Source organism: Podarcis muralis, chromosome 7 (assembly GCF_964188315.1).
Source record: "Podarcis muralis chromosome 7, rPodMur119.hap1.1, whole genome shotgun sequence".
In the NCBI taxonomy this organism is placed as follows: Eukaryota; Metazoa; Chordata; class Lepidosauria; order Squamata; family Lacertidae; genus Podarcis; species Podarcis muralis.
Window position 1 is genome coordinate 72574632 of NC_135661.1, and position 12834 is coordinate 72587465.

The 12834-nt window shown below is 45.3% G+C and overlaps 1 protein-coding gene across 2 annotated transcripts in view; it reads left to right on the top strand.

Annotated features, from left to right (window-relative positions):
- The window catches only part of ARHGAP33 (Rho GTPase activating protein 33), a 52763-nt gene that overhangs the window by 20524 nt on the left and 19405 nt on the right, over positions 1 to 12834 (top strand). The window contains exons 5-12 of one of the 2 annotated variants that reach the window (XM_077932074.1): positions 2148 to 2285; positions 3441 to 3533; positions 4376 to 4498; positions 6147 to 6224; positions 7315 to 7381; positions 9597 to 9656; positions 10731 to 10880; positions 11731 to 11833. In XM_077932074.1, the coding sequence (XP_077788200.1) occupies positions 2148 to 2285; positions 3441 to 3533; positions 4376 to 4498; positions 6147 to 6224; positions 7315 to 7381; positions 9597 to 9656; positions 10731 to 10880; positions 11731 to 11833 (812 nt within the window). The remainder of the gene's footprint in view (positions 1 to 2147; positions 2286 to 3440; positions 3534 to 4375; positions 4499 to 6146; positions 6225 to 7314; positions 7382 to 9596; positions 9657 to 10730; positions 10881 to 11730; positions 11834 to 12834) is intronic. The other variant, XM_077932075.1, reaches the window with a different exon arrangement.

A 12834-nucleotide genomic window follows, 5' to 3' on the forward strand; every position in this document is an offset into this window, starting at 1 on the left:
AGCTGAAAGAGATCATTGCCGGGGTGTGCACTATAATAATAATAATAATAATAATAATAATAATAATAATAATAATAATAATAATAATAATATCTTTATTGTCACTACACTATCCTGCACTTTATTGTCACTACACTATCCTGCACTACCTCTGCAGCTTTCTTATGGCACCCAATTATTGTCTTCCTTGCATTTGTCTTTTACAACCATCTTCATTTTTGGCCATCATTGCCTCCTATGGGAGCAAATTTCAGCCTTTAACTGCAAGCTATGTGAGGAAGGGCTTTTGACGCCTGTCCTGAACCTTCCAACTTTCAGCTTCATTAGATGCTCTCAAGTCTCTAGTGTTATGAGAGAGGGAGAAGAACTTTTCTCTATCTACTCTCTCCATGCCATTCATGCACTTCTCTCATGCCACCTTTTTGTTTGTTAAGTTTTTATTTATTTATAAACTGAAACCAACACGGTTTATTGAATTGCAGGAACAAAAACCAAACAATATGACAAGAAAAAAGAGAGAAAAATTACACAAAAGAAAAACAAATAAAAAGAATACACCAAAAAATACATAAAAACATAGACTTCCCTCCACCTCCTTCCCTTAATCTTCTTTTATTCGTATTACTTTGTCTTTGTTCCACTTCCATCCATTTCCTCAATATTTCTACCCTGTAAACTTTATTCATTGCGTATTGATATATTTATCCCAGAACAATGTTTCTTTATGTACTCCTTTACACAATCTCATTCTTCAATTAATTTTTGATCTGTTTGTCCTCTTATCGCTGCCGTATTGCCTTTTCTCTACGCCAAAACAATCCCAAACTCTGCAACCTTTCCTCACAAGGGACTTGCTCCAATTCCCTTGAGCATTTTGACTGTCCTTCTCCCAAAAGTTTTTCCAACTCTAGAATATCTTTTTTGAGGCCAGGCAACCAGAAGTGTACACAGTACAGTGGTACCTCAGGTTAAGTACTTAATTCGTTCTGGAGTTCCGTTCTTAACCTGAAACTGTTGTTAACCTGAAGCACCACTTTAGCTAATGGGGCCGCCGCACGATTTCTGTTCTCATCCTGAAGCAAAGTTCTTAGCCCGAGGTACTATTTCTGGGTTAGTGTCTGAAGCGCCTGTAACCTGAAGCGTCTGTAACCCGAGGTTCCACTGTATTCCAAATGCAGCCATGCCATAGAACCGTATAATGGCGTTATGATATTGGCAATTTTGTTCTCAGTTCCTTTCCTAATCCCTAGCATGGACTTCGCCTTTTTTTTTTTTTACAACTGCCACATGCTGCACCAGCATCCCGACGCATGTCTGGGATGTTGTCTGTGTGTTTGGATCGTGCCCATGGGCCTCGGTTTCTGCTGTGTTCATTGAACTTTTGGTATAGAGACCAGGGCAGTTCCAGGTTTGAGGGGTCCCTCAGCAAACAAAGTTTGGGAGACCCATCCTTGTCAGGCTTACTTGCTGTGGCTGGCACTGCAGGAAGTTGCAGCAACTGTGCTCCAATCATCACTGGCAACTGAGTCTGGGAGCCAGCATTTAAATTTCCCACAATGCCTCCTTCCTCCGTGGGTTTACTTGGTGGCAGGGGCAGGCAGCAGCAGCAGCAGCAGCAGCCACAGCAATGCTCCCTTCAGAGATGGAACAGCTGGGTCTGAGAACCACCATTAAAATTTCCCACACTGCCCCTGATGTAGCAGCGCTGTGAGGCATTGTGGGGAATTTTAAATGAGTGTCTCTAGCCGTCTGGCACTGATAAAAGCACTGGGGATGGGTGGTAATGGTTTATAAAGGCCCAGGACAAGTGTTAATGATGATCCCTTCCTGGCATTGACCAAACAGCTGCTCAAGGGATGCTTTGTGGTAATGCTGGGCTTGCAAGTGCAATTCAAACATATTCTCTCTCTCTCTCTCTCTCTCTCTCTCTCTCTCTCTCTCTCTCACACACACACACACACACACACAAATATTGACCCTGGGTTTGCTCAACAGCTGTCTACCTCCCTCTTGGTTCTGAATTCATAGTAGGTTAAATATATTTATTAAGCCAACTAAAGGTATTGGCCTTATATGGATTTTTGAAGGTTTCTCAGGGGCCAACCTTTTGCTTTTTCGTTTCTCGGTTTTTGCCTTTCTCCCTGCAGGGAAAGAGCTGGCAGGTGCACCGCAGTTACGAGGAATTCCGTACCCTGGATGCTCACCTCCACTGCTGCATCTTCGACAGGCGCTTCTCTCAGCTCCCCGAATTGCCGCCCCTCAGCCACATGCGGGCCCACCCTGAGGTGATTGTCTGGGAGACATTTTGAGGGGTGCGTGGGGAGTGTTTTGAGGAGGGTGTGACTATCTGCGGCTTGGTTTCTGGCATGCATAGGCAAGGGGTACACCAAACACAGGAATCTTGCATGTCCCCTTCCCCACACCCACATCTGGAAACAAAAGAATTCCAAGTACTGATTAGTATATAAGTTGTCCAGGGAATTCGCACTGCCTCTGGAGACTGGACATCTTTCTCAATCTTAGTCTACCTTGACTTACAGGCCTGGCCCAAGACATTTTGCTGCCTGAGGTGAAGAGCAAGGTGGTCACTCTCCCTGATAGCACAGTTGGTAGAGCATGCGACTCTTAATCTCAGGGCTGTGGGTTTGAGCCCCACATTGAGCAAAAGATTCCTGCATTGCGGGAGGTCGGATCAGATGATCCTTGTGGCCCCTTCCAAGTGGTTAGAGTGTTGCACAGGGCCTGGGAGACCAGGGTTCAAATCCCCACTCAGCCATGAAACTCATTGGGTGACCTTGAACCAGCTACTGCCTCTTGGGCTAACCTTCCTTGCAAGGTTGTTGTGTGGATAAAATTGTGAAGTGCATTCTACCTTGCTATGGAAATACAGTGGAACCTTGGTTCACGAATGGCTTGCTTGCCAAACAAATCGGCTCCCGAACGCCACAAACTTGGAAGTAAGTGTTCCGGTTTGTGAAAATTTTTCAGAAGCCAAATGTCCAACTCGGCTTCCGCTTGAGTGCAGGAAGCTCCTACAGCCAATCAGAAGCCTTGGTTTTCAAATGGTTTCGGGAGTCGAAAGAACTCCTGGAACGGATTAAGTTTGAGAACCAAGGTACCACTGTAAATGTAATAACAAATAATGGAATTAAATTTAATGCTATCCGATACCGAGGGCTTCCAGTCTTTTAATTCCAAGAAACTACCCCCACCATACCTAATAGGTGGGGGACCTGCTGCAAGTTACTGTGTCATAAGCACTCTGCATATGCTCAGAGACAGCATTGCCAAAGACCTCCAGACTTTGGTGCTTCCTAAGTGCCCATCATACTAAGTGCCCATCATACCATCTCTTCTCAAGTAGTTGTCGGCTTCCGTTGACACTGAATCAGGGCACTGCTATGCCATTGACACCTTACGTTTTCTCTCTCCTTTGCCAGCTCCTGGTGCCCATGCTTTCACAGTACCTGGAGAAGCTGTCAGCCATTGTGGACAGCAACATCAACTGTGGACCGGTCCTCACCTGGATGGAGGTGAGGAACAGTGAGGGTAGCTGTGGTGGTGGATGATGCAGCTATAACATTTGCAAGCTGAAATATGTTTTGTGTATTTCTTTTTATTTTAATTTCTCATATAGGATCTGATGAAGCTCTGTGCAATATAATTGTGTTTGTGTGTGTGTGTGTGTTTTAAGCAGATAAATACAAGTTTTAAACAATATATGTGAAATGCCTGAGACATTTGGAATGTTCTGCGGAAAAGTTTAGGTAATATTACTACACAGAGTAAGCCACTGACGCTGCTAGGGTGCTAGAAATGTTAATCTTGCTTTCAAGGGCTCCACAGATACCCATTTCTGCCTGTTGCGGAAATCTAGCAGAAAATGAGATGGAAGCCCCATGTGAATGGTGTGACCTGGTTACTGTATGCTGGGTTTAGGGATGTAAGGAGGTAACAATTTTCATCCAGTCCTGGGTCCGTCACAATCAGTGCTGTTTCTGTTCCACTACAGTTTGACTTCTGCTAAAACCTACGCTATTCATCTTGCTAGCCGCTGCGGCTGAAACGTGTGTAGTTAAATAAAGCAATTGATTTCAGTGGAAGGGAAATGACAAAAGCATTTCAGCAAACAGTATAGCAATTTACATAACATTTGCAGACTAGAAGTACAACAGTACAGTACTGAATGCTGCTTGCATTTGCTCATGTGATTTATGTTCCTGACCTCTGAGGAACATGCAAAGTGTGGGAATTTTTGCTCTTATTTCAGTTTCTGATGGAATTCTCTAACACCTGTATTTCTGAATGACACCCACAGAACATTTCAAGGCTTCACCCACTTCACTTGTATTCTCCCCCTCCCCTTATATTTCAGATTGATAACCATGGCAACCGACTGCTGGTCAATGAGGAAGCTTCTATCAATGTTCCTGCCATTGCAGCTGCCCATGTGGTAAAACGCTACACAGCGCAGGCATCCGACGAGCTCTCCTTTGAGGTGAGCACTACTTTGTAGTTCATGTTACTTCTGAATGGCTTTTATCTTGTTGGTAGACCTGCAATGCAATACCTTTTCAATCTCTCTTCCAAGCTAGGGTGCTGCTTGGGAGCACAGAGAGTTGCTCTCCCCCAGGGAAGCTTTATTAAAACTGATTTTTATTTTTTGGGGGGGGGGGAACCATGACAGCTTCCAGGTATATAACAGTCACAGACAAACTAGCATGGGTTGTGTTCAGCTGACTCAGAATAGACTCACGGAAATCAATGGGATTACGTTCATCATCTCCATTAATTTCAGTGGGCCTACCCTGACTAAAGTTGGCTTCCATGCCATGAATTTAAAACCAGAAAGAAACAATAATCAACAAAACAGCTGTCTTTTTATTTCCTAAAAATATTTACAGCCCCCCTCACTGTGGTTTCCAAATTTTTGAAAAACTCTTTTCACATTGACTTGTCTGCCAAGGAACCCTCCATATCTGTGGTGGAGTACCTTGTACACCGCAAAGGATTCTGGGGCAAAACCTTGGGTGCCATCTTATTTCCTGTGGAACTCTACCTTGCTAGGGCCTCACTGTCATCTAGTGTGAACCAAGTGCACCTCAGGTGCACCCATCTGTGTTAGCACATTCCAGGACCCATCTGTGTTAGCACATTCCAAGGAATGTCCTGTCGTGGTGGGGGATAACTTTTTCTTGCTGATCTTCTGAGGAACCCCAGGGATTCCCTGTGGACAAACATCAGCTGCTGTTTGCCAGCATATATCAATTCTGCACGTTTTCTCTTTGTTTCACAAATGGGACTCAGTGGGACTTTCTTCTGGGTAAAGGTAAAGGTACCCCTGCCCGTACGGGCCAGTCTTGACAGACTCTGGGGTTGTGCGCCCATCTCACTCAAGAGGCCGGGGACCAGCGCTGTCCGGAGACACTTCCGGGTCATGTGGCCAGCGTGACATTGCTGCTCTGGCGAGCCAGAGCCGCACACGGAAACGCCGTTTACCTTCCCGCTAGTAAGCGGTCCCTATTTATCTACTTGCACCCGGGAGTGCTTTTGAACTGCTAGGTTGGCAGGCGCTGGGACCGAACAACGGGAGCACACCCCGCTGCGGGGATTCGAACCGCCGACCTTTCGATCGGCAAGCCCTAGACGCTGAGGCTTTTACCCACAGCGCCACCCGTGTCCCTTCTTCTGGGTAGACATGTATAAAAGATTGATAAAATGTGATAATATATATGAGGTACTTCAGAAAAAGCCCAATTTAAAATGTAACTACTAAAGGTTGTCCTACTCAGAATAGGCTCATTGAAATTAATGGACGTGGTGAACTTAGATCCATTAATTCCAGTGGGTCTATTCTAAGTAGAACTTAGTTGGAGGCAACCCTACATATATTAATCCCCTTCATATGAAGTACATACCTTTGTAACTCAGACTCTGGCAGACTGGAACAAGTCCTGGAACAAGAGGCTCTGGGTGTTCCTCGTAGTCAGAGTAGACCTACCAAAAGCATTGAGCCTACTCGGAGGTACTTAAATCTAGTAGATTCAGTGGATGTACTCTTAAGCACGGCTAACGTTGGAGATTGCCCACCATGGTCCATGCACTAAAATAGGATTATTGTTGTTTTGTTACTTTGTTTGGCACAGGTTGGAGACATCATCTCTGTGATTGATATGCCCCCCAAGGAGGACAGGAGCTGGTGGCGGGGAAAGCATGGATTCCAGGTTGGGATTCAGAAAGGAAGACACATTGCATTAGGAGAGATATGTTGAAGCATAGGATCAGCACTATGTCTTAGATGGCCACATTGTATTAAAGAAAAATTTGGATGGGTGGGTGGGAGTGAATGAAAGTGTGTGTGTGTGTGTGTGTGTGTGTGTGTGTGTGTGTGTGTGACTGGACAGGGGTATGAGTGTGTGCCTGTGTGTGGTGGCTTAGGCCCCACCCATTTTTTTTCTTGGCTTGCACTCATTGCTGGTGTGCAGCCCTGACTGGGGTGGAGCTGTCCCCCACCTTGCTTTAAACAAGTGAGCTGAAATAGTGGCAGGCTTTCAGAGAATTGGACTCCAGCTCCCATCAGCCCTAGCCAGCATGGCCAGCGATCGGGCATGATGGGAGCTGTAGTCCAGCAACATCTGGTGAATCATAATGCCATTCTCCTGTCTTTCTGAAGAGACGTCATTTGGGTATATGTAGCCTGCAGTGTATCAGCTGACGAGCTTTTTCTGGCACCGGTTCACTGTTAATTTTCTGCTCAGCTCCATTTTATCAGCATGCCCATATTATTATTTTTAAACTTATATTTTAGTTTGCTCCAAGATGCCTTTTTATGAATTTTCTTAAAATATCTGCACAATTCTGCTTATTTTTTTTAAAAAAAACAGATATTCCTTTCAAAGCAAATACCAATGCCTTTTCGGTCAGTATCGTTTTAGCGCCCTGTTAAGTTGGCAGAGAGGCCTCTTGCAATTTGGCTTGAGAGAAACATGACTCTCAGTAGCTTGCTTCAGTCAGCCCCACTCCCTCCATCACAATTCCAGGCACCTAGTGTGGCAAGTGCATGAATTTAGCCATCGTCACCTGTCTTGACAGCTTTATGCCTATACTGGTTAATCCATAGCCAGTATAGATGAATTGATTGCATCCGAATTTTTGTTAATGGCCTGCTTGCCACATTCACTTGTGGTGGGCATAAATAACTGAGGTAGGGTTTAACAAGTTCCTAAGCGAGGGGAAGGCCTGGTTGTTTTCCTTAAGGAGGCATATTTTGCTTTGTCAGTACGTTGAACTCTTCCATGCCCGCCTCTTTTCCAGGTGGGGTTCTTCCCCAGTGAGTGTGTGGAGCTGTTCTCAGAGCGCCCCAGCCCAGGACTCAAAACAGGTGAGCACATCCTCCTTGACTTGCTGTGTTCTACCACATATGCTGATTCTCCCAGATCTACAATTCGGCTTGCTGCAGAAACATAATGACCCCCATTTCCAGCAGATACATTTTCAAAAACTTCGTATATTTATTGGTATTACTGGAAACAACCCTTGAACACTTGTGTCTTTCTGTGTGCGGGAGGGTAACGCTGTGCTCTTTCAGATGCCTAGCTCTTTCACGACACCTAAAATTAGCCGCCCGAGGCAACTGCCTCACTGTGCCTAATGTTAGGACCGGCTCTGCACAAATGTTCCAGAAGCTGTGCGCGTGCTCTGATTCTCCAGTCTAGCTCTCCTTTTTATTGCACCAGAACTAAGGGGGTTGTATAATTTTTCCTGTCATGGTAATGCTGTGACATGTTAGGCTAAGCAAAAGCAACTGGCCCAGGGCCACCTAGGCAGCTGCATGGCCTGGGGATTTGAACCTGGGTCTCCACAGTCTAAGACCAACATCCATCACACTGACTATCCAAATCAATCAAACTATGCAAGTGCAAAAATGGGCATAAATTATGCAAAACAAATGCAAATTTGTTTAATTTGCATAATGTATCTAGGTTGCAGTCGTAAGTTGTTTGGTACACTTGGCTGACAAGAGCTGGGCAGTGTGTGTCTATAGCAGCCTTTATTAATTTGGTGCCCTAAAGATATTTTGGACTACAACTCCCATCATCCTCAGCCAACTGATCACCCCATATGTTGGTTCACTTTTTGTGTGTGCATGTTATCTTTTAATATGCACAATTTGGTAAAGAATTTTACTTTGTATATACATTTTTGCAAGCAATTTCCCCTTAACACAGTGGTTCTCAAAGGGTGTGGCAAATGTGGCAGGAAGATTCGAGGTCAATCAAAGAAACATTGAAACATTTCAGTTTAGTATAGTATAGTATCATTTTTTATTTTTTAGAATATGGATAGATACCTTTTCAAAATGAGAGCAAGAACATCAAGTGGCAAAAGAGAACAATCCTAATTGTGATCTATTTGTTTTCCAATGTATTTCCTATCAATAAAAAAACTGGTTTGCTGCAAGCAAAGTTTTACGTGTGGCCTAGAGAAAAAGAGTTTGAGAATCTTTAGCAGAATGCTGTTTGTATGCTGTTTTCACAAATGTAAGCACTTCTGGACATTGTTTGGTTGGAGAACAGCATCGCAAAATTTGGAGAAGTGTGGATTTCGACGGATGTTTCGGTTCGTGTATTAGTTTGGGGAGCGTGAATTTAATGCAGACCAAACAAATTTATCCTCCATTCCTAGTCTGGTCTTACTGTTTGTGTCCTTCTGTTTCTTATTATTTCTTATTTCCATTCATGGACGGTTTACTATCCAAAGATCTCAAAGCAGTTTATAGTAGATAAAATTACATAAATAGTAAGAACAATAAAAAACCATGTCAAATGATTTACATAAAAATAAAACATACACATAAACAATATCAATAAGTCAGAGAATACTATGAGGCAGTATAATGTAAACTTTCGACCAACATAACACATATTATTCATAAACACTCACCCAATTTCACCTGCCATCTATTTCACACAGCCACTACAACCATTGACTTCCTCAACCATGATCTCTAGCAACCATCATTTCTCAGCAATTATACTCCCCTCGCCTTCATCTCCTGTGTTAGCTTTCGCCATTAGGATGTGAGTTGGGTTACTGTGTGAAGCTTTCAAAAATAAGAGGCAATTCATTTTATTTTGTACTGAGCTTTTTTGGTGGGCAGCCTAGAAATCTATCAGGGCAGCTCTCAAAAGTAGGCCACAGCCGAGAAATGGCACAGCAGACGATGGCGAGTAGCCCTGGCGAAGACATTGACTCACAAGTTAAGAGTGCTAAAGGGATGGGTAATGCCCCAGGCGACTAAATGACAAGGACTGGAAGTGGGGGAGAGGGGAGGTTTATGGCAGCCATTTTGTGTGTCCAAAAAAATTACTGCATCTTCCCCTCATGCCCTTATGCTGCTCTGATTTGATGTGTTTGCCTCAGGGATTGCAGTGGTTTGAAAAGAGATGGCGTTTATGTAAGATTGTCACCAGCCCTAGAAAATAACTCTGTTTGAATGAGGTGAAGTGTGGGACAGCAACTTATGCCAGTAGCTTTGAGCTACCGAATTCTTAATCTTTCCTGGCCTTTCATGCTCTGTGTGTCTTCCTGTGCAGATGCAGAAGGGATGAGCTGTGGCATCCCCGGGCCCCCAGGCCTCCTCTCTCCAACCTCAGGTGAGACATGGCCCAATGTGGCCTGCTCAGCACCCCCTAAGCTAGCCTTCTTGCCCCTGGTGTCCTTCTGCCAATGTCCAGTGTCCAGTCTGTCAGATTCTGGATGTGGAATCAGAAGAAGGCACCATCTTGTCCTTCGCCTCAGGCAGCTGAACATCTTGGACCAACCCAGACTTAAGCATAAAGTAAAGGTAAAGGGACCCCTGACCATTAGGTCCAGTCGTGGCCGAGTCTGGGGTTGCGGTGCTCATCTCGCTTTATTGGCTGAGGGAGCCGGCGTACAGCAGTCATGTGGCCAGCATGACTAAGCCGCTTCTGGCGAACCAGAGCAGCGCACGGAAACGCTGTTTACCTTCCTGCCGGAGCGGTACCTATTTATCTACTTGCACTTTGACGTGCTTTCGAACTGCTAGGTTGGCAGGAGCAGGGACCGAGCAACGGGAGCTCACCCTGTTGTGGGGATTCGAACCGCCGACCTTCTGATCGGCAAGCCCTAGGTTCTGTGGTTTAACCCACAGCGCCACCCGTGTCCCTTAGACTTAAGCATACATTACATTAAATTCATTCTTGAATCTGCATGCATGAATGTGTTTTAAATAGCAACTTTAGTAGACCCCAGTCTGGACTGAGATCATGGCATAAGTGGCTGTGTGCTTCAGCTTTCCCCCCTGTGTTCTGTGTTCTTGACGAAAGTCCTCGCCAAGATTGCCCTCTCTCCTGGAAGAGAAAGTATTGTGGCAAATGTGGGGGGCCCTGCGGTTCTCTAGATGGTGTTGTGCTGCAACTCCCAGCATCCCTGACTATTGGCCATGCTGGCTGGGGGCTGATGGGAGCCCATAGTCCAGCAGCACCCGGTGGGCTCTCTGGCGGTATATTGGCTGAAATACCAGCTTCCTGCAGCAAGCAGCAGCTTGGGGAGGGTGATTTTCTTTGGGATTGAAAACATTTTCCATCCGTACATGGAAGTAGCATCTTTGCTGTTTTCTTGGGCTTTATGATGCAGCCCACATGCAGTGGCTGTCCTGCAGTGGCTTGGAGAAGGGCCACAACTCTCTCTCTCTCATTCTGTTCCAGTGTCCAAGAAGCATGGCAAGCTCATCGGGTTCCTTCGCACCTTTATGAAGTCCAGGCCCAGCAAGCAGCGCCTGAAGCAGCGTGGGATCCTCCGAGAGAGGGTGTTTGGCTGCGATTTGGGCGAACACCTCAAGAACTCAGGCAATGATGGTAATTTTGCCCACAGATCCTTCCTGTTACCGATAGTGCGGCCTCATCTACTACTAGGAAAACAACACACAGTCCATTTTATCTCAGCAACAACAACCCTGTCAGGTTGGTTAGGCTAAGAGAGAGTGAATTGTCCAAGATCACCCAATGAGCTTCATGGCTAAGTGGTGGTTGAACTGTGGTCTGTCAGGCCTTAGTCCAACACTCTAACTGCCACACCGCAATTGGCTCTCCTCTGCGGTGTTGGAAGGGGTGGAAGTGGCCTGTGTGGCTGAGGGTTCTCCTCAAACTGCGTCAGGACTCCAGGTTTGATTTCTGTCCCTAGTATGTCCACCGACTGAAAAGCATTCTGTGGGATGGGTTTTAACAGGCAGGAGAGGATATATAAATTGCTTTACCCTTCCGGGTGCCCACATGTGTGGGCTGAACAGAGCTAAGAGGAGGGGAAGTGACATCACACAGAGCCCTCTCTAGCTATTGTATTTCTATGGTCTGAGTATCTGCCCAGCCATACAGCTCTTTGGACTTTGCCCCTTCTCATGCTAACTAGCAAAAATATGTATCTGTTAGGTTTGGCTGCTAACTCATTCTTCACTAGAGATGCGCTCAGATAAATCATGTTGCCAACATTAAAGATTTGCAGCTTTGTGGCTTACCACTTTCATTTCCCTGGTCCTTTATGGCTTGTGGCCAGAGCTCAACCTCTGAGAAAAAAATAAAATAAACCAATTTAACATGTTGACCCACGGGGACAACTGTAGCCATTGCACTGGCCCTACCTTATGTGATTGTTGTAAGGATGATTGTTATATTATATTGTTATTAGATACGCTCCTTGTTGTTATGCCAGTCCCCCAGGTACTACGGTCCTGCTCTGATTTCATCGAGAAGCATGGCATTGTGGATGGCATCTACCGTCTCTCTGGAGTCTCCTCCAACATCCAACGGTTGCGGTGAGCCCTGGTCAGGAGGAGCAGGGGTTGTGGGCCGGGGCCTTGTTTAGCACAGAAAGTCCTAGAGGCAGAGGTGGGGTTTAACAACCAAACTAGACGGGATATGACGGCCACATCTATCTTACTCCCAAATGAAGGAGGGTCTATCCTGTCCATGAAAAGGAGCATATGGAGGAGGAGGAGGAAGGAAGTGAACCCTGTGCCTTGTGGCACAGGAGCCGAGACTAGTAGTTCGGGCAAAGTTCTGCCCCAAACAGGAAGTGGTTCACCACATGGGACAGCTGCGTACAAGAGGGATAGGGAAATATTTTTCAGCCTGGTGTCCGTAGCACCTTGTAGGCAACTTTCCGTGGACTGTGGGTCAGTGGTGGGCAGGGCAAGATGCAAAAGTGGGCAGAGCAAACCTTTGCAGATTAGGCTGCATTCCCACCATGCAAACGTCTTCTTCCTATGCACACACACCTTTCTCCATCCAGGAAAGCAGGTGTTACCACAGCTCAAGGATACATTCCAAGCATAAAGAGACCCAGAGGCCCTGGGTCTCTCATCGCTGGCATATGGAGTCAAGGGTTCCCAGTCTAGCCTGACTCAGCCTTGACACAGTGACCCATCAATTTATGATGTTTACTCCTAGCGCTTTATGTGCTACTTGTAATATTTCATATAGATGATAGATAGATATAGTGTAATTACCATTCTGAGAATTCAACGTTTTCCATATGATTTCTTTTTGAGGTTCCTAGTTGTTTTACCCACGCATGCTATACTGAGATATTTATTTAATCCCACTACTTAATATATGGAATTCTTATTGATTAGTAGAAGCAGCAGTAGCATCGTTAGGTGTTTTGAATGCGGAATTTTACTTGTCTTGCATTGATTCCTTTCTGTTGGATTTCTGAACTGCTGGAAGATTTCGGCTGAAATAGAAATTAAATAAATCAGTGCCGCGATCCTGGTTTTGGAACTGGGAGAAAAGTTTAAAGCAACAGAGAGCATTG